The sequence below is a fragment of the Lacerta agilis genome, chromosome 2 (assembly GCF_009819535.1).
Source record: "Lacerta agilis isolate rLacAgi1 chromosome 2, rLacAgi1.pri, whole genome shotgun sequence".
Lineage (NCBI taxonomy): Eukaryota > Metazoa > Chordata > Lepidosauria > Squamata > Lacertidae > Lacerta > Lacerta agilis.
In genome coordinates, this window is record NC_046313.1 from 33446754 (window position 1) to 33473858 (window position 27105).

Below are 27105 nucleotides of genomic sequence, written 5' to 3' on the forward strand. Positions count from 1 at the left end.
TCTTTGGTTGTAGGACTCCTAGCATCCCTGGTTATTGGCCATGCTGGCCGGGGTTGATAGGAGTTGGAGTCTAACAACACTTGGAGGGCCACCAGTCCCCAAATCCTTGTGGCAGAAGATACTTGTCTTTAACTGTGAATTGAGTTATATTTCTCCTCCATCCCTATGAACAGATTGCATATGAAAGGGAATAGAACATACTTGGTTGGGAGCACCAGGGGTAGACTTGGGTCTTTCTCATTTCAGCAGTGTCCTGTGGGAAGCCAAAATTCAGAGCCCCCTACCCATCTCTCGACATCTGTCCTGCTCAATTCACTACATCATAGCTGTGGCACTCTGTAGTGCTCCCTAGGCTCAGCGCCCAGTGCAGCGGAACCAGTCATGCTGCCCTAAATTCGTCTCTGGAAGCACTGTCGTATATGTAGCATATTGAGGCCAGTGTGTAAAGTGGGTTGATTTTAACAACTCTCTTCCTTTACTTCATTAATTGTATGGAACTCTCATTCATTTCAGTGAAGCAGTTCCTGGAGGACTGTTGTGTCTTAAATAGCCAGATATCCCTTTTGTAAACAGGGATGTGTTTTGATTAGGGTTTCCACAATTTTAATGGACAGCAGCCATATGCCTGTAAAAGGCAGGTGTTCTCTTGCAGAGAGATAGACTGATTGCAAAAGCTTCAGTTGCTGATTTTAGCCAGAGAGCTTCTGTTCATTTAAAAAACAACACACACACACACACAGACTGAACGAGTTTCTTCCCTAATCCTGAAATATTGGGATATCCAGAAATTCAGCTCCTGGTTGCGGATCTGTGTTTTGTGCTACAAAATATGTGTTACACAACTCTGTCAGTTTGCTTCTCAGCAGGCTCTAACCCCTGCTGCTGTGTAAATGAAAATGTGTTGTACCTTCTTTAAAAGGAGTCTACGAGAGTGGAATGGAAGAGACAAGTTTAACAAGTATTAGCATTATGCAATAGGAACTAATTCTCTGCCTCTAACCTCATCATAAGGTCTCTTGTGCATTACCAAAAGAGAGAAAATAAAAGGCAATAGGTGTAGTTTCAGGGTGACTCACCAGGTCACTCCAGGGCAGGGTTTTGTTTAAAAAAAATGGTAGAGTCAGCATAAAATGGTAGGGTCAGCATTTTTAAAAAAGGCAGGGTCAGCATAAAACATGGCAGATGTCATCTTATCTCCATGCAGTGTAGTGCCTGAGTGTATCGGTGCATTTACTCTAAACCCACCCTTGAGTTAATGGGCACTGATTTTCAACCATTGTGCTAAAGGCTCTTAGTACAGACACATTATGTGATGGAAGCTGATAACCTCTATAATGCACTCCAGAGCATGTTTACTCAGAGGTTACTCCCAGAAAATTCAATGGGACTTACACCCAGGTGCATATACACTGGGATTGCAGCCTAAATGTCAGATATACTAAACCATTTATATTATTTATGTTGTGAATATAGTATAATAATATAATATAATATAATATTAGATATACAATATTGTATACAGCATTAGACATACTCAGAGTAAACCTGTTGAAGTTAATCAACATGAACAGGAGGGTTTTATTCATTTGGACCACACACACTCCAAGTACACAAAATGGATGTAGCCCACTGGAAAGTATTACATTATTCAAGCAGTACTGCACACCCCACTATGACCCTTTTCACTATAAAATCAATTATTGCCTTTTGACTTCACACACCTGTCTGAATGCTTTGATGCTGCTTCCTGAGGACCACTACAGAATGTCCTTACTGTCCTTTCCTCTTGCTTTTTTGTATGGCTGCAGTGATGGGTGCTCTGGAGTCCAGAGGGGTGCTGCGGAAAATGAGTGACATGCTGGAGATGATGGTGAAGAGGATGGATGTTCTAGCCAGGCTGGAGAATAGCACGGACTTCCGGAAAGGGGAGGAGACACATTTTCCTATGGACAGGTTAGTAGTACCAGTAGATAAGAAACATTGGCCTGAAGCATTCATTGATACAGGTTCCTCTTTTCCTGGATCCAAGAAGTGGGTGAGACCCAGATCGGCATATGGAGTTCATATGGATGGATTACTCCAGCTGCTGCATGCTCCGATTCCTCAGCTCTTTGATTCTGATGGCAGGCCTTTGGTCAGCATATTATGGGTTCAGGAATATAGCTTAATTCAGGGGTGGTCAACCTGTGGCCCTACTGGCGTTCTTGGGCTACAACTTCCACAATCTCTTACTGTTGGCTGTTCTTGTTGGGGCTAATGGGAACTGGAGGCAGTGGCATGTGGTGAAATATTTAGAAGGAGAACAATTAGGGCCAGAGGCGCCTGCTTGCGAGGGTGATGCAGTGGGGCGGGGAGGTTTGCAGAAGTGAACATCTCACCTCCCTCCTTAAACCAGACAGAAGCTTCCTGGGCTTTGGGAAGGAGGTAGGAGGGCTCTTGGACCCACTGGAGCATTGTGTCTCCCTCTCTAAGCCAGGCAGAAGCTTTCCAGGCTTTGGGAAGGAGGTGCCAGGGGATTAGCCTAGTCCCTCTAGTCCACTGACTGCACACCGCTGGCTAGAGGCCAATAACACCTGGAAGACCATAGATTCCCTGTCCCTGGTTTAAATCATAAGATGGGTTGCTATTTTTTAACCGGATAACCGGACATTACCTTCATGGTTAATGGTTCACCCTGCTTAGCAAGCAAGGTTTCAGTATTGCTCCCTGCAAGTGATGGAGAAGGGTCAAGGGCACTGATGAGTGGTGCAATAGCTACTGTATCATTAATGTTAGTTGTAAGGTCTATTTCTCCAGGGGGCAACTCTATTCAATAGCACTAGTTTTCAAATTATGGGTTTTTCCTATTGCCATTTAGTATTAGAGAGTGGAGGGTTTTGAGCTTCAATTACAGGCTTGATCTTGAGCAATCCAGTTAAATAAATTATGTATCCGGGGGAATCTGATCCAAGAATCAGCTGCGGACTGTGTGGGTAGGTAGGTAAATACCCTTTAATAAGTTACTATCAAACAGCATCTCCATAAGGAATGGAATCAGAAATTCTGTAGGCCCCATAAAATGACTAATTACCTCCACATAAATGATTGGTTTTAAAATAATGACTGGAAGTGCAATTCCGTTTTTACAAAGGCTAACAACGTCAGTTAATTTGTATGATGGATTGACTGAATGTTTTGAAACGTAGAGCTTTTAATTTGATTTCAACTTGATCTAGCTCTCGAGAGTGTGCATGGTTAGTTTCTGATGACTGTGCAGTTGTTAACAATGGAAACAACATTTTTTAAAGAACAAAAAAGTTGGGCACTGTCATGGAACAAAGTTAATATCCAAAGTAATTAACACCACAATCATCTAGTAACAAACAAACAACCTCCCTCCCTTCTCTTTCTCGCTCATTATCCACTTCAAAGTATTTTGTGTATTCAGACAATAAATTTCCCTTGCTTACTTATGGTAGGCTGTGAACAAACAGTGGTTCCAATATGAAGAAAGTTAGTTGGGGGTGAAGTGACCTCAATAAAATTAATGGGTCTTTCTTTTTTCACAACTATCCTGTCATACTTGATTTTACTGGAATTTAAATGAAATGAAATAAACCTTCCAGGTGGGAGGTCAACAGGCCAGTGGCAGACGTTGGGCTCTCAAATTTCAGAGGGGGCCTGTGAAATGCTAAAATATGGCAAACCCCCCCCACCTCTTATGCTCCACTCTACATCATTGTTGCAGCACCCCTGCAGCTCTGGTACCCGGTACTGCCGAACTGGTCATGCTACCCTAAAACTGCCTCTGAACAGGCTTTCAGAGACTTAGAGGTGATACTCATGCTAATTTCCTGTCTTCCCAAGATCTCAGGTGAAACAGATTTTGCAGGTTTTTGTAGCGCTTCAAGCCTCACTCTGGAATAACTCAAACCAGCCCGAATGACAACACAATCCTGTGCAAGTCTAATAAGATGTAAGCCCCACTGGGATCTTTCCCTGGTAAAAGTGCATGGAATTGCTCCTGAATGTGCATATTACATGCAGAATATCAAATGCTCTTGCTGCCTGTAGGCTATAGAATATAGGTTAGGAATGACTGAAGGTCAAATATTAATACAATCAATCATCAAATAGATATTAAATAGCATGCATAGTCTATCAAATATTGGAAGTCAAAATTGACTTCAGGCGTTGAGACATTGAATATTTAGCAGCTATTGGACATCAATAACGTATGAGAAGGTTTTATGAAGTTAAAGCATTTCGGTTGTAGCTTATGCACGCACACGCGCGCACACACACATGAACGCACACACATGGGGAAAGTGCTGAAAATTGCATTGTTGTATGATACAATACAGCACCATTGAGCGCTCCAAAGGTGCTAAGCCGCTTTTTATCTGGACTATGCAGCTGAAATCGATGGTGGTGCCCAGTCCTGCTCCTTCCCAATTATCTTATTTTCTTTTCCCTGCAGGGGTTGTAGTACAGAGAGATATCTGCACACCATTACTTCTTCTAAACCCCAATAAGAAGCAAAGGACTTAATAAGCCCCTGGTCTTTGGCTTCATTCCAGTTCAATGGTCCAAGCCTGCTTTTGAAAGAGAGAGCTGCCAATTTCCTCTATAATGCAGCAGCAATCTGCTTTGAAGTTAAGCTTTGATTAAGTTAGTAGCAAATAACTGGGTGGCAGAGTATTAAGTTGACTGCAGGTTTGCTTTGGCACACTCTCCTCCTCCTCCCCACCCCCACCACTCAGCCCCCTCAATATCCAGCAGCAATGTCACGACGTCATGCACACCATGTGTCGAACGTCACAATGTCGTGCTTGTGATGTCATGGTGCTGTGCGGTGTCAGGGTGCTGTGCATGTGATGTCAGCCCTCTCAATCATGGGTGCAAACCAGCACCTGGCATGCTTCCCCCTCCCCACTTCTAATCTTAGAAAGGGAAACAGACATTCAGGCCACCAGAAATGTTATGACCTGTAAATGGGTTATGTGCGTTATCAATATGAGAAGTCAAAGCTAGCTCTCGATAATCATTTAGGGCACTTCATACAGTGGTAGAGAGACAAATGAAGTGGCACATTCAAATTCACAGATCACGTAGATTTGTGGAAAAATAGGGTGTTTATCTCCTCCTCTAAACTCAGATGCACTTGACCAAATAGTAACAATAATAATCTTGAAGTAAATGCAGGCATTTGAAACCTCCGGATTTATTAGTTAAATTATTTTCAGTTGATGTGAAACAAGATCTCCCCAGCCTTTGCTTTGTTATGGAGGCATTACAGAACGGTTGTGAACATTTTTTAAAATTCTCAAGGATGTAAGGGACTATTAGGGCTCAAGGCCTAGAAACAGATGGGGCTGGATGCTGTTGGCAGGATTTTCAGTTTATTGATCAACTGCTCGAGTGGGTGCACGGATGTTTGTTTGCTTGTTTGTGAAATTTCTAAACTGCTTTCCAGCAGGGTCTCTGAAAGTGGGAGCCAGTCAAATAAAATTAAAATCCCTGACCACATTTAAACAGCAAAAATCAATATATAAAACATTGAAACAGCCGAGAACAGCAAAATGGCTGAAAAAGAAATGGCAGACAACAAAACCTTACTCCCCAATGCTGTTTGTGTGTAAGGATGACATGTGAATGTGTAAGAACATCTGCTTGATATTCCCAAGTCATGGGTTCAGGATCCAGTGAGATCTAGCCTGCTGCCTATATGATGGCTATCTAGGGAGAGCAGCTCCTTACCTACATGCTATGGATGCACCTGTATGATGGAGAGACTGCAAGGTGCATAAGGAATCCAGGGTATTCTTCAGGTCTCTTCTGACAAATAGTTTCACTGAATTTGGCACTTGTCCCAGAACTCGGATGTCTTTGTTTTCTTTACTTGTTACCGTTTTATCCTAAATAACAGGAACTAAGGGTAAGGAGAGATGAACATGCCAACTTTGGTTTTCCTCAGTTTCTCATTTTTCCAATCTTAAATTCATTTCTCCGTGTTTCTGCAGCAATCTTCAGTTCTTTTTTTTAAAAAAAAACTCACCATGAAAATTCAGCGGCAATTTAGTGTGAATTTCTCTGAAGAAGCACACTTTTGTATATAGTTGTGACTAATGTACCCATGCTTCCCCCCTCCTGGGGGGGGTACTCAAGGGTAAGGAAATCTACATGAAGGTCTTCTGTTGCCGATACATAACTGAAACGGAAACTTTATACTGTGATTTTACGTTAAGAAAGAAATTCTGTTGTTAAAAACCGATAAAGATGAATTGGGCAGGGGGGAAGGGTACACAGTACTGGCACCTCTTTTTGTTGTTGTTTAAAAGTGTGGCACTTACTGTAACTACTCCATGGTGAGTAACAGCACCTATTTTTCTAGAAGAAAAGCACTGAACGTACCCTAATATTTTTGTGTATTATCTTCACCAATATATGCAGTTATATGCACACTTTCCCCTGATAAACACCCTTTTTAGAACACATTGGTTTTGTTTGAGAACTGCATTCTAAAATCTGAAATGCAAAGGTGGCGGTGTTTCAGTTCACATATTGGTTTGAGACGTTTGAATTAGGTAGCTTCTCATTAAAATATACTGTCCATCCCCCCATTTTATCCTCACTTCAACCCTGTAAAGTAGGTTAGGTTGGAAGATGTTGACTGGACCAAGGTCACCCAGAGAGCTTCTTGACTGAGTGGGAATTTGACAGTTGCATTTGTGGCCTATTATGCCCGTCACGATGTAATAACAAGTAGTATTGTCATCAGAGCAGAAACCACTGCACCTGCTACCACAGTGCTCCCTTAGCTTAATTCAGGCATAGGCAACCTAAGGCCCATGGACTCCCGCCGCCCACTCAGTCAGCTCCCGTGCGCCACGCTAAACCAGCGCGGAGCAGAGTGGGGAACCGCCTTCTGCAATGCTGAGCGGCTTCCCATTGGCTGCAGGAAGCTCCTCCAGCCAATGGGAGGCTGTGCACGCCTCCTCCGCCCCAGGAGGAGTGCTGGAAATGGTCCTGTGCATGCATGCATGCACACACACACACTCTCGGGCCCACTGTGGCATCTACAGGATCGTGCACCGGCCCATGCCCAAAAAACGTTGCTGACCCCTGGCTTCATTGAACCCTGCTACATGAGAGAAAGGCCATGTCTGTGGTGCCTAGACAAAATGGCTTCTTAGTATTTCTAATACTGCTTGGGATATATGCAGACACACTAGCTACTTATAAGCCAAAAGAAAAGAAGAACTGATCCCTTGATTCCCTGAGAGCAGGCTGATTAATTCTAGGCCAGGAGTGCTCTAGGGAAGTGCCCCCAACACAGGATGTATCTTTCTGCTCACCTGAACAATACTCAGTTAAGTGGTGATAGCTAAAGGAATATATGTTTGGACAGATAGTTCTCCCTGTTCTCCTCTCTCATCTGCCCTTGGTAATTAATGCCCAGTCTTGGCAGTGTTGATCCCAAATTGGCAAATAGCTAAGCCCTTGTGCCTTCCTATAGGAAACATTCCAGCTCTGAACAGAGAGAGAGAGAGAGAGAGAGAGAGAGAGAAGGCAGTCTTCCCATGATGGGGCTTTGTGTCAGACACTGCCCATCCTAAGGAAATGCTGTCAACTGCCTTCAATGTCAAGAGATAAGCACCCTGTCCTTTTAGCCCAATAATTAAGTCTTAGGACCAGCTCTGCAAATTAATGCAATGCTTGAGCCAAAGTAGAGTAGTCAAATTCTCTTGTAGTTCCTTTTGTCTAAATTGCTTGTTCTGCCAATGCATTCCTCTTTCTGTGTTTAAGGTACTTTATTGGCAAACAGTCCAGTCTAGTATAATGCAATTAAAAAGCAAGAGCAACCCTGAGTTCCTACATGTTCTATAAAAAGCTGTAGTGAGGATGGCTGATGGTCAGGAACGATGGGAGCTGCTGTCCGATCATCACTGGATGGCACCACATCCCCCACCTGCGCTCTATAAACGTTGCTGGCCAGAGTAGAAGTGGGGACTGGGAAGTTGGAATGACTCCATTCCGAAAGGAAGAGGAGAACCCACCCACAGTCTACCCTCTTAAGCCATTAGGAGGGACTCTCTGCCTTTGGAATGTAGCGGGGGGTGGGGTGGGGATAGGATATAAGTGGCTGGTGGCAAATACCAAGAAAAACCTAGAGGAAGTCCCAATGTGCATTAACCCATGTAAAAGAGGGTGGGGCTGAGTGTCAAACTCCTGTAGACAACTGGTTCATGACCAGGGAGAGAGGGGTCATGAACCCAGCCTTCTGATTCCCAGAACCAGAGCTTTGCCATTGCACAGAGTGCCAGGTTTCCAGGGACAATACCATAATTGCCAGGCGGTGTGAAGCTACTATCCTGAATTGAATTCGTACTCCTGAACCTAGTTCCTGCTTTGAATTTCTGGTCAAGGCATCCTAGTGCCTAGAGAGCCAGTGTGGTGTAGTGGTTGAGAGTGGTGGACTCGTAATCTGGGGAACCGGGTTCGTGTCTCCGCTCCTCCACATGCAGCTGCTGGGTGACCTTGGGCTAGTCACACTTCTCTGAAGTCTCTCAGCCCCACTCACCTCACAGAGTGTTTGTTGTGGGGGAGGAAGGGAAAGGAGAATGTTAGCCACTTTTAGACTCCTTCGGGTAGTGATAAAGCGGGATATCAAATCCAAACGCTTCCTCTTCTTCTTCTTCTCCTTCTTCTTCTTCTTCTTCTTCTTCTTCTTCTTCTTCTTCTTCTTCTTCTTCTTCTGACTTGGAGTTGCAGTGGCTTGGAACTGATCTCCACTTCAGGACTAGATGGAGGAATGTTCAGCTCTTTCCTAGGCTTTGCCAGCTGAGCTTGTTTGCTCTTGGAGTGTGTAGGAGAATATTGCTGTTTTCTTGGCAGGCTGGTAGGCTGGGTGATCTTAGCTTACCCTCACCCCTGGTGTATAGTTATTTTTTTTGGGGGGGGGGGTAATGTGGGACATAAATAGAACAGCTTTGCCCTGTGTGTGTGTGCATAGGTATGACATACGACCATCCTTGCTGTGATTTAACTTCTCTTCCACCTTTCTCACTCTCAGGGACCAGGAGAATTGAGACTGGCAAGCACTTTTTAATTCTTCAGATGTTTAGGTGCAAGCAGATGCAATAAAAAGGTGTTAATTTCAAGGCAAACCTCATTTGAGGTTTCTAATTAATAGTACTGGCATGTTGTTTTCTTGTTCGGGGCTCCTGGAACACACCATCTGCAGCACCACTTTTATCCAAATTGTTTTTTTGAAGAAGTCTCTGCTACTTAAACGCAGATCCCAAATCAAATTAGAACAGCTCGTTTTCAACAACCCTTCATGAGGAAGAATGAGAATGGAACCTCCAGGTGTTCCGTAGAGTGCCTGAGCAATCCATCACTTTGCTCAGATGCAGCTACTTCTTCCTGGGTGGAAACATGACAGCAATCCCCAGGCAGCGGCAGCAACAGGGCACAGCAGGGGCTTCTGGGCCAGAGAGTGGTGACGAATGGCTGCTGTTGCAGCAAAATGAGGAGAGGGAGCTGGAGTAGAGACAGCAGGTCCCCGTTCATTCATTATCCATGCTGAAATCGCGACAGGATGTCAGGGGTAGTTGGCAGCGGACTACAATGACTTCAGAAGCTGCCGACAGTGCTAGAGTTTCCCAAATAGATGCACCTGTTGGTGCGTGGCTAGAGCCACCACATTGTTTCCTTGGTCCTGTGCCTTTAACAGCTGCCTAACCTGCATAAAACTGCAAGGGAAGCTTTTCTTGGCATGGAGATAAAGCGAAGAATAATGCTTAGTTCACTTGTTTAATTTCTGCAGGTCAGACACAGGAGAAGAGCTGCATATAAAAGGAATGGAAAGTGGCAGTCCTGTGCTTGCCACGTTCATGGAAGAATTAGTAATTGTGTGGTTTTTTTGTAAAACGTATGCAGGCATTTCAGGGCAGGGGGAGGAACCATGACATATGAACAAAGGGGGATTTACTTCTTAGCCCCCACTATAGTTCCAATGCAGAATGGGGCCCCCACAGGTGTAATTTGCAATGGGAGAGAAGCTTTCGTTATCACTGGCCTCTTTCAAGGTTCTGCAGCTCCTTGAAAGCTTTGAGCACAGGTCTCTATTAGTCTGTTGCTATTGTTTTGTTTTGTTTTAAAAAAATGACAAAGTAATATTCTTCTCTGTACCTGAGAATTTCTCTGAGTCCAGCCTTATTTGATTCCCAAACTGATAACCAAATTTGGCTATTCTAAGTGGTTATCAGAGATGATGATGATGATGCTTTGATACACATTATACACTTAGGGCTCATCCACACCCCGGTTGTCCCATGTCTGTTGTCTGTTTTTAATTTTTTGAAATGTTGGTCAAATAAACCACACACCTTATATTAGGATCATGACTGCTTCATATTTTATTTTCCCCACACACCAATTAATATCAGTATGACACAGGAATGAGTGTGTGATTTTGCTGTGGCATATGAAGTGCCATTCTCCCATGAGTACACATCTCAGGAGCCGATGAGTCTCCATGAATGAGATGTTTAAGTGTGGAACTTCCCTTTGTAGTGTTAAAAGTTAAAGTGAATTGCATTCAAGAGTTTTAAGTCAAGTACTATATAGTTTAATTGATGGGTGGACCGGAGCCACATAGAGATTTTCTGCTTACAAGGAACTGCTCTGACATTATTGATTCCCAACCTAGATTATGTCCCAAAGTAGGTTATACTTCACAATATCTGAACATTATTCATCCATCATGCACACGATGCAAAAGTATATGCATAAATCCTCACATATAAAAACCTTCATTCTCCAGACATCCCTGGCAGAGCTATTGCTTCTATTTCTGCTTTATATATTGCAGCATGCTACCTCCATCTCTGAGCGGTGTGAGATTTCGAGGGTTCCAGATTCTTACCCAGGGTTGAATTCCCTTCAGAATGAGAGACAGCAGAGGCTGTGGTGTCTTTATGATATATGGTGTATTTACACACATATATACAACCTGAGCCTAGCAGGGACAGTTCACAACATCTTCACCCCAAGGGGGGGGGGGGTTGTTTCTCCCATAGTCACAGCCTTGGATTCAAACAGGAATCGGGGATGGTTCTGCCTCCCTGGCTTCCCAACCTACTTCTTCCAACTTCTAGCTCACACAACTCAACTCTTCCCTTTGTCTTTCTAGCTATCAGTGAGTTGAGGGAGCCCCCCCCCACACCTATTTGCCTTCTGGCACAGAGCCACTTTGTTACATTAGTGTCCCCTACTTAAAGGCCATTACCTCATCAAAAGCTAGACCAGCTATTCCAGAAATTGGATCCGTACTGGATCCTGGAATCAGAATAGGGCTCAGGCATACAGCCTACCCTCCCAAACTCTCCCAAACCATCCCAAAACATAACAATATGTGCAACTTTTCAGTGGCCAGATTCAATTAATGAGTTCTGCTAGTGGAAGCCTGCATAAGGATTTTTTCACTAGCACAACAGGGTTTGTTTGTGTCTCCTCCTCCTCCTCCTCCTCCTGTAGTGGTTATGGGAGCCAGTGTGGTGTAGTGGTTAAGAGCGGTAGTCCCGTAATCTGGTGAACCGGGGTTGTGTCTCCACTCCTCCACATGCAGCTGCTGGGTGACCTTGGGCTAGTCACACTTCTTTGAAGTCTCTCAGCCCCACTCACCTCACAGAGTGTTTGTTGTGGGGGAGGAAGGGAAAGGAGAATGTTAGCCGCTTTGAGACTCCTTCGGGTAGTGATAAAGCGGGATATCAAGTCCAAACTCCTCCTCCTCCTCCTCCTCCTCCTCCTCCTCCTCCTCCTCCTCCTCCTCCTCCTCTTCTTCTTCTCCCCCCTCCCCCTCCTCCTCCTGCATGTCCCCCCCCAAATTGGCTCTGCATGAATTGGGGGAACCCAGGTGGAGGAGAGGGGAAATTGTTCTGTCTGTCAAGCTGAAATGTTTGTGCTAACAGAAAGATCTCCTTAATAGTACATTGAGTTCCTCCCTGAGAAACCTCTGGGTAAGGCCAAACCTCAGTTCATTGATCCACAACAGTTTTTACAAGATGCACTATTAACATTTCGTTTTAAAAATAATTTGGGGCTTCATCTTGAAAATTATTGCGGGCTTGTCGTTTTTTCATACTTATGATGGTTCCTTAATTTCCCACTAAACCTCACCTTCTTCCTTCCTTCCTTCCTTCCTTCCTTCCTTCCTTCCTTCCTTTTTCCTGAGAGCTAATTCCTCAGCATTTCTTCCCCTTTGTTCTTTTCTGGCACTAAATTTCAATGCACTGGAGAGTCCATTTATCACGGGAAGCTTCTCTCTGCATTAACATTTGGTGGCAAACTGTTGACTGCAGACATTTGGAGCCAAGGGTTGTCATACTATCTCAGACCATTTACAGATGAAAGCTGTGGCACAGGGAGTTTCCTGCACATCCAGAAATGCTGAGAGCAAAGTATGCTGGGGGAGATGGGAGGGAGGGACAAGTGTGCCAGACTTGGGCTACTTTTTCCTATGGCTGGTTATTGTGGAAGGAAAATAAATGGAAGGCGGCTTCTTTTTAAATGTGCCTCTTATGTGAAATGGGAGAGTTAAGCTTATTCATGGTTTTTTCTGTGCTGGAGCAGCTTTTACAAAGATAAGGTTACAGAATTCCTGGCATTTGGGAATAGAGATGAGAAGAAAACCAGCAAAATGAGGGTGGGGGTTGCAGAAGAATGGGGGGAATGTCCCCTCTCCACATTTTCTGGTTTCCCCCCAGACCTTCACATCTCTAAACCAGGAATGGTGAAGCTGTGGTCCTCCAGCTGGTGATAGACTCCAGTTCTCACTGGAGAATGGTTAATGTTCAAGGATGGTGAGAGGTTTTGGTCCAAGTACATCTGAAAGGTCAGAGGTTCCCCATCCCTGATGGTCTAGACCCATGGTTCCCAACATGGGGCACACGTCCCACAGGGGAGCAATTTGATTCTTAAGGGGGGCAATTTGAGAATGAGTTATTAACAGTGAATGGCCTTTTAGGCTTCCTCCATGTGAATAGGAGTTCATTTTTTGAATAAAAAGAATTATATGTCATGGGAGGGGGGGCATCAAGTCCTATAGCCATGCCAAGAATGTTTCAAATTCAGGTCCCACCCTTACAAGAAAGGTTAAAAAATACTCATGGTGCGTGTGACGTGTGTGGACTTCTGTCCAGCATGTTATGTGCTTCAATTAATTGTGAGAAGAGCACTTTCCACCCAGCAAGCTCCCTACAGGGAATAATAGTAGGAATGACTTTGTCTAGTCTGGAGAAAAAAACAACAACAACAGTTGGGCAGGCAGGCAAATATGGACACTGAAATCAACTCAAGGAACAAGTTGCTCAGACTCAGGAGCCAGAGCAGAGTTTCCACCAGATAGATGCCTATTGGCTCTCTTGTGTCACCTGACGAGCTGAACTAGAAGCAACATCAAATGCTGCTTTGAAACCACTCTTCATTGCCTGGTTAGGAAGGCAATTGATGCACCTTATATAAAGAGACATTTGAGACCCATGAATGAATGATACTTTATAATAGTTCAATTCCAACACATCCCTCACATTCTGTCTTTAAAAATACCTATTTTCTACCATTTGTATTTGTCACACGTTGAAGTCACTGCTTTTGACAGCGAGCTGCTAAGAATACCAGATTACACTGGGAATGTATTTAGAGTTTGTGCTGTGGAGACAATGCACAAAGCAGAGAGAGATTCATCTTTTAGTAATGCCCATTTTGTAAGAGGCAATAAAGATACAGCATCCGGTAAAGAGATAAACATGCTATAACTAAGCCGGAGTGGCAAAATTGGAGACAAGAGACAAAGCAGGGGGAATGGGGAATTAAATTAATGTGTGCACTTTTTTATATAAAAAAAAGATATATAAAAAAAGAGTCAACTCCCAGTCACCTCATACTGAAAATGAGCTGCCTTGGGGAAAGATATATCTTACAGGGAGTTTCTGAAGGATGATAAATACTGTAGTCAGTCTATTATAAACTGCAGTGTGAGCTGAATCTTAATCAAGACACAGAAATATAAATCTAAAAATAATAAAGGGAAAATCAATATTGATGCTCAGGAATAAAAGTACTATATTTTTGTTAGTAAACGTTTTTAAGGTCCCAGGGAAAAAATTATTTGAGAGAACCTACAGTAATTTACTTTAATTTCAATAGCTGGCAAGCTCCCAGAACGTTTGGGTGGAATTTATACCATTGCCACAAAACAAGCTTATATATAAACAAACAGCATTTATTACTTCACTACTGGTAGCCTACTGAGGCACCAGAAAAGTGTGCTAGCAGACTGGGAATGCACCAATGGCAGGATTTCTGTCAACTCTACTTAATACCATGGTATCATTTGATTATTGCACGGCCAGGCGGAGTCCCCCGAACCCCGGGGCAGCCCCTGAGGGAAATAACGACGCGTGACAACGTTCTATGGGATTAAATTGGCCACAACTTTATTAATATTCAGATGTAGGAAGACCTTGGCTCAGGCATTGGGTGTTTATCCTTCCCAGCCCCCCAGCCGGGGTTCTGGGTAACTTCAGGGTTATCCAGCATGATTGGGAAGTGGGCTAGTCTGGAGAACATATGTTCAAGCAGATAGCCCACCCCATGTTCGCCGCCGATGGAGGGGGAGGGCAGTGACGATCCTGGGCATATGGTCAATGCCTCCCCCTGAGACCCCTTTAACGGGAACCCTGTTATCGCCACCGCAATGGGGGCGGGGGTCGCCCCCCAATCTTGTAGATGACTAAAGGATTCCGCCCAAGGCCTGCAACTGCCAAAGTTGTGACGAATTGCTACGGGAAAGTGGAAACCTGCCAATGCAGGGAAAGTCATTTCCGGCCCTTCAACAGCGACCTTGTCATAGCAGCGCCTGCGTGCCTGTGTGGCTGTGGAGAAAAGGTGGTTAAACCTGCAAAATAAGTGTCAATTGAAGGAGTGGAGGGTGGGGAAGCTCTGAATCCAACGGCCGCTTACCAGGTATGACTCAAGTTCTATTGTGTGTACTATATAATCCCTCCTTCTACCTCACCAATCCCCCTGGCAAAACCTCCACAGCCGGGTTTGGGTGGCTGCTAGAGTAGGTGGAGTCCATAGGTTTCCAACATGGGAAGGCGATGCCAGGACCAACTGCCTACCAGCTGCCCGTGATCCAATGGGGCTACTCGTGACCACGCAAAAGGCACACCCCATTTGATGTGGGGGAACACTCATTAGGAAAACTCAGTACAACCTACATATTAGGAAAACTCAGTACAACCTACAGATCTGTAGAGAGGGGCTTAAAAGCAGCCACTCTTAATATTCAAAAGTCTGCTGAGAGACCTATGGGAGGGATCTCTTTGCCGTAGTCATACTCTTGGATTAAGTGTGTGACTTAATTTCTAAATGAGATGTATGGAATGAAAATCATATCAGAAAATCACACTTGGCCCCTCTTATAGAAAAGCTCTTTCCCGGTTGTCTCCCTCTTCCATCTCTGACCACTATTCATCATCCCACCACCAATCTCCTGGCTCTGAGTTTTCTTCCCTTGAGGGTTCCCCAGCTGGTTCTTCCCACCATTCCTCTATGTCCAACTGGTCCATGGCATCAGGTTTCCCCATCCTCATTTAGCTGACCAGTTTTGTTTTGAAGGAGAAATGGCTGGGACAGCATTTAAGTCTTTCCCACCACTACCACCTGATCAGAAATTTGCTCTGAAGTGTGCTCATTTTAAAATGTGCTTAACATGACATGTAGCTTGGCCCTTGGTGTAAGATCAGGTTAAATTCCAACAAGCATGCATGTCCCCTGCCTACTTGGCCCCCTTATCTGATGCCCCCCATTAAACAATTTGAAAGGGGTGAATAGGTTCTGAAATTGAAACTCGCTCTATATTGTGTCCAGTCCTTTGTCTTAAAATATCACTTTTGGATAGTTATGTGACAAAATGCAAAGAGGCATGACAGAGACTATCTGTGCCATTATCTTACTCTGATATAGCTTACGGGAGTGTAATATTTCATGAGCCTTCTTGGGCTCAAACTCTGAAGTCTATTTCCACAGAAACATCCATAGCACATTTCACAGAAATTCTTGCGGAACAGCTAATGTGACACAACGTCCTCATTTGGAAGAAATGAAAGGAGCATTTGAGAGTGCGATAGCCAAACATTCATTTCTAAGTTAATGCTTTTTGATAAAAGAGCAGCTGACAGTTAATGGGACTGGTAAAAACTCTCTGTGAGTAATAGACCCAATTGCCATCTGTAGTAAAATACAGCCTTTTATTTGAGCTGTGGCAATTTTGTACCAGCTGGGAATCTTGACCATTAGGCCTCATTAGAAGTATAGCCCATTTTCCAGCTAAAAAGTCCCCCCAGAAGCCAATTCTGATTTCATCTGAATTAGCACTGATCATCAGAATACTAATAGGAAAGTTCATCTCCACTTAACTAGCTTGTTCAAGTGACTTGCAGCGGAATACAAAGTCCTCATAATTTTCAAGAGATTATCCCCCCCAAGAATGGAATAGAAAAACAAAACAAATAGAAGACTGAACTGCAATAAGATTGGAGGCTTCTGGTGGCCCTACTGCAAGAAGTGTGGGGCTTCTGGTGGCCAGCTGCTCTACACAGCAGCTTATTCTTGCAGATGTTTGGCTGGCCTCTTTTCCTATAGCTGTCCAAATCCCTCAAAGCCAAACATTTAGCACTGTGCCTGTGGAAGAAAAGGAACATATTTCAAATAGGCATGTGAGCAGTGGGTTTTGTGGGAAACAATCCTAACAAGGGGCTGAGGAGAAATGCAGAAAGGCAGATTCACTGTCATATTCAGGGCCCTATCAGCTCAACCTGGCCAGAAGGTGGGGGGTGGGTTTATTTGGGTGGTTTCCACTATATTCCTGCTGTAGAATCATTCCCCCTGCACACACACCTGGATCAAAAAGCTGTCAACACCCTGCAACTTTCTGTTTTGGGGGCTTTCCACTGATTACTGCTAGTGGTTGTTTATTACCCACCTGCGTAAAAAACAACAACCCCGGCCACACTCCTCTTTGCTTGCAGAAGGTGACAGAGAAGTGTGCCATTGCACACACCTTCAACATGGCGGCCCGGGGGGGAGGGAGATACAATTGCTGCCTTACTCTCAAGTATGCATGCAAACCCTCCAACATTTCTCCGATGAAAATAGGGATGTCTCATTCCATAATGAAAATTTTACTATTTATACCCCACACACCTTACTGGGTTGCCCCAGCCACTCTGGGCAGCTTCCAACATATATAAAAACATAATAAAACATCAAACATAAAAAAAACCTTCACTATACAGGATTGCCTTCAGACAATATTAATGGGCACCCCAGTTTGAGTGCGACGAACCTCCTCTTCACACTCTCCCCTTGTTACTAAGTGAATTTCTAATCAGGTGTTCTGGGTCAAATTTCAATCCACCCCACCTGTCCCTCTGAGGTCCGTCTGTGATGTCAATCCCCTTTTATTTATAATCTGGGGATCTCTTAGTAACGGGAGTTTTCCTGTCCAGCAGCCGTGGCCGGTTATATCCTCTGCTCTGGGCTTCAGGGGCTAAACTCTTCTTTGCCTACAGTTCGGGGCCTCTCTTTCATTAGATCCCTCACTATATCAGTTAGCTAAGCCCTCTTAGCAACTCTGTGGCAATACCAAGGTTTCCGCCTGCTAGCCCCTCCTGAGGGAACTTCAAGACACAAACTATCACCCTGCAGGTCAGTTTTGTCTTTTCCCTGAGTTCCCCTCCTCATGAGCATACATAACTCGGTGGACCAAATGAACAACGATATTTTCTTAACTCAACAATAAGAAGTCTTTATTCCTTCCAGAACATAATGGTTTCAGTAATGTAATCATTTATAACAGTGTAAGCTCTTTCTTTCAGCATCATATACACATCTTCAACGTATCCTAACCTACCCACCACTATCCTGGCCCCACGCCCTCCTTTTTCCAGTCACCACTCACTCCCCTCTAATGGCTGCTCCCTCCTTTTAAAGAGAGGAATGTCCTGCCTCCCATGAGGTATCTGCCACTCAAACTGGGGTGCCCATTAACTCCTAAAGGGGGGGGGGTGGATATTCAGTTTTAGAATGAGCAGGGTTTTCACACCAAAGAGCTTGGGATTGTTGTTTCTCATGGCCCTTTCTTGGGCCATGTTGTGCAGCATCCCATGTTATTCGAATTTGTTTCTTAACTGATGGACTGGCAGGATGTTAATAATACTAATAATTTACAGCAAGCTTTAACTCCCTATGGGTTTGATGGGGCTAACACCCAGGCAAATGGGCAAAGAACTGCATCTTTAATTGCTTGCCAGATATAATTTACACCTTTCATAATCTTCCCTTGGAACAGCTTTAATATCCCAGTGGAGTCTTGCCCCATGATTTTAAATAGATTGGTGTCTTTTTTTTAAAGTTCAGGTTATGTAGTCATCCCCCCTCCCTGGTAGCATGAGGGGCCAATGCTGGAAGTCATAAACCATCTTGAAAGGGGGGGAGGGATGTGGATTGGTTGCTGCCAGAGTATGGCCTTTAAATCAAGAGCTGGAGCCAGGAAGGTTCATAAAACCAGAGGCAGGATATTTTTTTAGCCTTGAGAATTGAGGTACTTTAAATTCCAGCCTTCAGGTTCAGTGATCTGTTCAAGAACAAACATAACGCTTAAATAGAAGGGACCTGAAATCAGGACACATTTTCCTGCTGAGTTAACCCAGGACAGCCCTCCTAAAGTTTTGCTCATTTGTGATGACATTTTCCTGTATTTTAACAATCCAGAAAGAGAAAAGGCTTACAATCATGATGCTGAGGGAGACAGGATCTGCTGCAATATTCACCTTCAGATACATCAATAGGAGTAGCAAAAGCAATACTTTTTAATAGAAGGTTTGTGCTCTAAACAACATAATCTTGATTTCATTCTAATTTCCTTGTTGACCTGTTTCTCATGTATCAGGCTTCCCCAGCCTGGTACCCTAAATTGGACTACAATTCTTGCCAGCCCCAGCCAGTGTGGCCATGGATAAGGAATGGTGGCAACTGTAGCCAAGAACATCTGAAGGCAATCACTTTGGGGAAGACTGCCATGCATCTGGTCTAAGGTCTTCCCCTTGCTAAACAAATGTAGATCAAGTTCAGTCCCAGTGTTTTACCACTACAGCTCACTGCATCCCATGTGCCAGGTATGAGGAGCCTTTGGCCTTCCAGATTCAACTTCCAACCATTCCTTTAAGTGCTTTACAGCAACTCTCTCCTTCTCACTAAGAGGGTTTTGCACCTTACACTTCAGCAGGCCCAGAATTGATACTGAAGGTATGCTCAACAGGGAGCTTTCGCCGACCCTGGTTCTCTAAAGAACACTACTTCTGTTTGACACTTCTTGGGTCACCCTGCATAATGGCCTGTGCTGGGAAAGAAACAGGGTGTGTGTGGCCCTGTCTGTTCTCTTTGATGGAGTATCTCTCCTGTCGTGGACCTGCCTGGAAGCCAAAGGCAGCCCTAAAATCAACATTTCAGTCCATCCTCCAAGACCCTTCTCTAGGAGACACTTGTGAGCAGGTTTACAAGGGAAGAGGGCCGATTCAGTTGTGGCACCACCACCACCACCCGGTCTATGGAAAGCTCTCCATAGCAAGGTCCAGGAAAAGACCTTCCTCTTAACACATTTGATGGGAAAGGATTGGTTGATACCACCATCATGCTAATTGGTTATTCTTGATTATCTTGGGGAGGTGGTATGGCCATTCTTGGGGAGGTGGTATGGTTTTAGTGTATCATGGAATCTGCTGTTGTATTTTTAATTTTTCTATATTTCAGTTGCTGTAAGATGTAATAAGCTATTCAAATAATTGTAGCACTAACAGAAGCAAGCACAAGGATTCCTACTAGTACAACAAGAATCTCCACCCCCTACTCCACCTTGCGACCCCCAGATCAGATTTAGGAGGCATGTGGGGTGGGGGAAGGAGAGGGGTAGAAGGTTCGTTTGCACAGCAAAAATCCTTGTGTTGATGGAACCTTAGAGATGGTTGAATACAATCCTTATACCCACTTATCAAATGTCTAGTTTTAGGAGAGAGGCCCATAAGAAGAAAACGCAGGGGCCCTGAAATTGCCCATCAAGAGCAAACTGGGCAGTCACAGAGCATCACATCGTGGTGAGATGTATTGAATTATTATTTAAAATATAGAACTTACACACACACACACACACACACACACACACACACACACACCCCAGATACACCTTTTTGGTGATGCATCTGTGGTCACCCGCCTGGCCTGGCAAAAGTCAGCATTTGACACTGCATCAGAAAAAGAAAAGGAAAAGTGAAAATTTCCTGTTATTTTCATTGAGGTCTCATAAGCAACCTGAACACACACTTGGATCACACGTTTGGAATCACAAATATGCTTTCTAAAAAAAAATGCATCTGCCACATGGGAGATGGCTTGAAACATTTCTGAATGCAACTCAGCTCCTTCTGCACTCAGGACAGCTGCGATGAACATATAAGTTGAAGGGCAAGGGCTGCAGAGTAATAGAGTTTTGAATTGCGTTATTGCCCCGCCCCAACCCTTTAGATTTTACAGATAATAAGTGCAAGCCATTCAGTTGTCTTTGTTCTCTTTGTTCCCGAGAACAAAATGGACCCCCTGCTCTGTCTTCAGTAATGCAGGACTGGAGAAAGGAGAAGAGTAGCCTGCAGCTTCTGCTCCTGGGTGTAAGATGGACTCCATTATTACTAATAATTTAGCACACAACACAATCCACAAAGTGCTTTGCAATTGCTCAGCACTTTCCCCGTCAAAGCCGCTCTCTGAAGTAGCCAATTACTGGCCCTGCTTCCACAAATGGAGGAGTGAAAAACTGAGAGGTAGCTATTTGCCCAGGGAAACAATAGTTGAGTTGTTGTGGCTTCTTTAAAATCCTTATTTCCATAGTGCAAGGCTGGCATTTTAGACACCGGACCACACTGGCTCCTTATACTTACTCTGACGATAACAAGCATAACTTCAAGCCCATCCACCTCCATCCACACCACTGGACTAACCTTTCCCTGGTGTGTTATGTGATTTATGCAGGACCCCATTCTGTCCACAAGCATAAGACTCTGATTTTAATGAGGTGCTCTATAGAAAGGAGATGGCCAACCTTTCAGTATTTGAGCTGATTTACCTTTGAGAATTGTGCAGGTGCAGGTGGTGCTTTTCAGGTCCCCATAGCACAAGCTTTACATCTTAAAGTTCTCTCATCTGCACAATTGGTAATGGTCCAGGGACCCTAAAGTTTACAGTCTGGCCATGCTTGCTATAGAGGATGAGTTTTCTTCCTGGTAGCCTAAGCATTTCTAATGCAAAAAGGCTCATGCAACAGAAGTCTTTCCCTTTAATGTTTGACTCGTTCAGCCCATTCTTTAAGCCAAAGGAACTGCATAGCATGCATGTAGCAAAAGCAACAGACTGAAATGCTTTAGTGAATTAGGGCGATGGACAGGCAGAAAAGTATTTCTAGCAGGAAAGCTGCAGGCAGAACTGAGTTTGGGAAGAAATTTGATTCAGATTGCACTTAAAAGCAAACCTACCTAATTCGCCCTTTCTGGAACTGTACCAGAACCAAAACACAGCCATTCTTTGAAATTCACATTTCTCCAAAGGGTTGAAAACGTGAGTCCTATTTCTGGGCTTGTAAAGAATGGAGCTGTTAAGCACTTTATTGAATTTTTTAAGATAAAGGAAGTCTTTTATTTGGTTGTTTGTATTGTTGTATGTTATGTTCACTGTGTGTTATGTTCACGTTTAATGAGGGTGGATTTGTGTATTGAGGGGGGGGGGTTGTGTTATGTTATAAATAAAATTCCAATGAAAATTAGAAAAAGAAAACCCTACAGCTCACATATGAATTGCAGAATAGGCTCCATCCCATCATTTCAGAATGACTGACAGTGCAGCCCTATGTGTGTCTACTCAGAACTAAGTCCATTTGAGTCCAGTGGGACTCCCAGAGCTGAAGCCTTAATTATACAAATTAACAATTATCTTAATTGTTCTCCTCCTTCCCTGAGTTGTGGCCATCATAGAGCAGCAGCTAGCTGTTGTTATCTGAGATTACATGAGTAAAAAAAGGTTGGTTCCTTGACAGTTAGAACATCTTCTTTGTGGAGATTGCTCAGTCATTACATTTGCCAAGATCGGTGTGCTATTTATTCAAAGATTAGATCTACTCTGGCAACACTGAAATGCAGAGCAGAAAGGTCACCTGACTGCTCTTTAATTATGAAGGAAGCATAGATGTTGTAAAGTTCTCAAAGTATTCTTTTGTGCTGTTTAAACACTAAAAAGGCCTGTGCCACCTGAAAAGACCAACAAATAGGTTGCGGCATGAGTTTTGTCAGCCAAAGCCACTTTATCAGAGGCAATAATAATACTTCTCTTTTTGTAAGTGAAGCCAAGAGACCGAGTAATGCAAGGGACAGCAGAAGGAGGTGAACTGAGCACAAACGAATGCAAGACCCAGCGAAACCATAAGATGGTGTTTATTGTGACCCATTCCCAACCGGCTGTGCTTGTAAGCCCCTGAAGAGGCCAATTACATGCTGTACAAAACCAACCAAGATCTCTAAACCTACTGAAGGACATATTGGATATAAGACAAGCTCTAGAAATGAGGTTTCTCCTTTCCATCTCCCACTCTGCTCTTTGGTGCTTTTCTTTTTTAAATCTGGATTTATTTTCAGGTGGAATGAAGGAGATTTGGTAGTCTTTTTATTCATTTTTCAACATTTGGCCTTAAGCAAGACTCTAAACTCCCAAAAACCTTTGGAATGAATCAAGGAGAGGCTGTTTGTTCAGGTCTCCAATGAGATACAAGTGTGACTGCTTGTATCATGTAGGCCGCATTGAGCTCCTGGGGTGGGGGGGGGGGAAGAGGCGGAATATAAATGCAACCTGGGAGGTGTAAGAATCTCAATGTCATCATTGTATGAGAACAGGGATTGGGAGCCACAGGCCACAGGGGCCAATTGCAACTTTCTGGGCCTCTCTGTCTGATTGTTGGAACTCTCCTCATCCTATGCCCCCTACTCAGCCCCACACCCTCTGCTGAGGCCACATCCTTGATGGGCCATCCTTTACCCCCCCCCCCCCGAGTGCTTTTGGTTGACTGGAATATGTCCTTGAACTCAGATAATGCTTCATGCTTGCCTGGCTGTTGGAACTAGCACTACTGTACAAAGGTAACATTGACATCAATTGCTCCACCTACTTTTTGCCTCTGGCCACTTCCACTACTGCCATGTGTGGCCCCCTGAAGGTTGCCCAGATAGCAATGTGACCCACAGCCTGAAAAATGTTTCCATATCCCTGCAATAGAATGAGCTAGTGGAAACTAAGCTGGTCCCATCTTTATAGCAATGGATCTTTGCCAATTTATTATACCAGTAGTGGATCTGTCCAAGCTTCCTTCATCCAGATGCCTTTTGATATTGCCACAAATGGTTGTGGGTGGGTGTTTTTTTTTGCAGTTTTTTGGCAGGTGCAATTTCACTCCTTAGTTTATATTCCTAAAATGACTAAGAATCTCTTGGCAAGGTAATGTCCTTGAAAGTTAAAGTAAGGTTGGTGTTTTTTAATTACAAAAAAGATAATGCAAGAGCTTCAGTTCCCAGACAGAAGACATGCCTACACTAGTTGTCTTTTACAGCTGAGTTCATATACGTGACATCTGTAATGCACATCTGACCTGCTGAACCTACACTGTAAGGAAAAGCTTCAATTTCAGAGAGAATCAACTCTCCTTAGCCTTTCTTGGGGGATGGGGGGTGGCGGCAAGTGGGGCCATTTCATACATTACTGAGGCAAACAGGGGTTTTAGTTATTTAAATATCATCTATCATCATCATCATCACTGATTTATTAATTGCCTTCTAAACAATCTCAAACTGATTTACTTATAATATAATTGAAAACTGTTTAAAACACCCAAACAACAACAACTGTATTTAAAACAAGACTAATACCCTACCAAGTGGGCACTCATGGAAAAGACCCACTGGGAAAGCCTGTAGGAACAAAAATGTCTCCACATGTTTCTGGAAAGGGCAGATAGTGGGTGCCTGTCATAGTTTGACAGGAATCCTATTCCATGGATCAGGGGCAGCCACACTGAAAGATCTGCTCTAAGTTACTGTGCAGCAGGCTTCTGAGATCTTTGGTGCTTGCAGGAGTAACATTCCCACAGACCACAGCAATCCACTGGGTGTATAAGGGTCCTCCAATAGAGCCCCCTCAAGGGAGCTTCAAAGACGATAACACATCACACAACAGCCCCTATGGAAGATCAGATCAGATTCCAGAAAGGGGGCGTGTGTGTGTGTGTGTGTGTGTGTGTGTTTCATTCTTTGCCTTTGGCACAGTTCTGCTGTTCCCTCAGTTCAAGGCTCTTGTTGCAGATGTTTTGAGGAAGTGCTGTGGGAGTTTTTGTCCATCATTCTCTCCTATGACATCCCTCTGGCTGCCAGAACGTCTGTCTTTGGCAATTGGCTCTGCAATTTCAAAGCACTGTTGTTTTGGGACAGAGGGACCTCTTCCCTCTTTCTGACAAGTCTGGATGCCTGACAAGAATGAACCAAAGTTTATATCTCTTTTTCACTTACTCTTCAGGTACCACCCAGCAGTTGGCTTGATGGAGAGAATCCAGGCGATTGCTCAGAACGTCTCGGACATTGCAATGAAGGTGGATCAGATTCTTCGCAACAGCCTCCTAAATGGAAAATGTAAGAAAACCAGCAGGCTCACCAAAAAGGATGATCTGAGAGTGTAGTATCTGCTTATATATTTTTATCGAAATGTTACTGGGTGCCATTGTATGCACATGCTCACATACATGTGTACAAGTTACAGTTTGTTTCACTTAGACCAGGGGCGATTAGCAATCTGGCAACAAACCAGGGCTTGGATTCAAGGAATATTTGATTTATTACAAGAGAGAGAAATATTGATCGCTATGCAGGCCATTACATTCACTTGGACTAGCAATGTGCAGGTTAAATGAAAGGACAGCAGAGATAGCAGGAATCTAATGCCAAATCCAGCGAAGGAAAGGGCAATAGAAGTCAAGCAGACATGCAGTGAAGTTAGCCAGTTTGGAGCTGGAGGTTAGAATCAAACAGGGTTGGCTGGGAGCAGCCTGGCTCTTGGCAGAATGAGGGTGATAGAAACATAGAAGTAAGAGCTGGAAAAGAAAAATAGAGTGTGGATAGTGTATGAGAAAAGAGGGATGGAGAGGAATTCTTTTTCTTTGGTGGGAGATGCTTGTGGAATTACTTTGGTGGTCAGTTGTGGGAAGCGGGCGGCTAGCAGAGCAGTACAAGGTTTCCCCAAGCAGAGGCTGCATGTTCCTTTAGGTCCCTAACTAAGTATATGGCACAATCGCAGAAATGGAAATGAGGTGTGGGACACTGGGAAGGAGGTGATAGGAAGAGGAGTGAAGCTGATGTAGGGATGGAGCAATCTGGAGTGGAACAGTCTAGTCCAGGCATAGGCAAACTAGGCCCTCCAGATGTTTTGGGACTACAACTCTCATTATCCCTGACCACTGGTCCTGTTAGCTAGGGGTGATGGGAGTTGTAGTTCCAAAACATCTGGAGGGCCAAGTTTGCCTGTGCCTGGTCTAAGTCAATGAGAAGACCCACAAGGACCAGAAGAAGCCCAAGGACTGGAAATGCAAATTCTTATAGGTTCTGAAGGAGTTTATCTAGAACAAAGGGGCAGGGAACTGATCTTGAGAAGAGTACTTAGAGAAAATCCAATAGTTTGTATCAGTTGGATTCAAGCCTCCTACTACAAGGAGTGAAGGCAAAGGTATGTGGAGTGCAAATGGAGTAGTGGGTGTAGATACCTGCTGGAGGGTCCTGAATTATGCCAATGCATGCTAATGTTTCTCCTGATGTTTTTAGGCATGCAGCGTCCTTTATTACAGCAGCCCTACTGTCCAACCAGTAAGCTGTGGCTCTTTGCACAATGCAATGACATGTCAATGAAAGAAGCTAAAACAAAATCAAGCCCAACTGGAAAGTACAAAACAACAAGTTGGGATAAAAAATGCGAACAAATGCAGAACTTGAAGTTATGCAAACACTTAATCCATAAAATACATCTTATAACTACACAGATTAAAAGCAACAACCTATAAGCCACTCCAAAATAAATCCGCGCAATAATCGGCTACATACCTGCCAGGTGGGGGATTATCAAGAGAACAAGAAGGATGGTTCCACTGAGCCATCTGGCAGCAAAATGAATAATCGCTCAACACTGGTAAGTCTGGGCCGCTCCAGGCACAGAAAATGGGTTGCAAGACCACCTGTAACTAGCAGCCCATGGGAAACTTCTACTCTGTGAACTACATAAAAAGTCAAGCTTCCCAGGGATTTGGATTGTGTTTTGGGAACTCTTCCCTGAGTAATACCCACAACTGGAAGCAGTGGGAGGCATGTTGCACTGCAGTGATGGAAACTTCCCTAACTTAATAGATCTGTGACAAGAGCAGACACTCATTTATCCCAACTCTTATCTCCTTATCTGAGCATGCAATCATGAGACCATATAACATGCTAACTCACTGAATGTCAGAGATGAAAATGCTGTAGCTGGAAAAAAAGAGGAATAAGATTGGAGGAAGGGAAGCTGGGAGAGGGGAGGGCGAGTCAGGGACTGCACTGTTCTATTGCAATACAGTAATGAGAAAACCCCAATGAATTATGGATAAAAAATGCAATTCTCTCTCTCTCTCCTTCTCTCTCTCTCTCTCTCTCTCTCTCTACACACACACACACACACCAGCATATAAAACAAACAACCACTGGTGTCCTTCTTAGGGTAATAATCAGTATGAGTAACTTCCTTCATAACACATATTCATGTATAACTGATAACCATATGCATTTGACTGTTTCAGTCTTCCTCAGCGGTCTATTGTAATTTTAATAGTGCCAATAACTCTGCCGTAACCCCTAGGGTACATATAAGTGTAAACCAAACCTTTCAGTCATGCTCCCT

General features: G+C 43.9%; 1 protein-coding gene across 1 annotated transcript in view; it reads left to right on the forward strand.

Annotated features, from left to right (window-relative positions):
* The window catches only part of MGAT5B (alpha-1,6-mannosylglycoprotein 6-beta-N-acetylglucosaminyltransferase B), a 164299-nt gene that overhangs the window by 57823 nt on the left and 79371 nt on the right, over window positions 1-27105 (forward strand). The window contains 2 exon segments of the mRNA XM_033139432.1: window positions 1809-1953; window positions 24709-24821. Of these exon segments, the coding sequence (XP_032995323.1) occupies window positions 1809-1953; window positions 24709-24821 (258 nt within the window).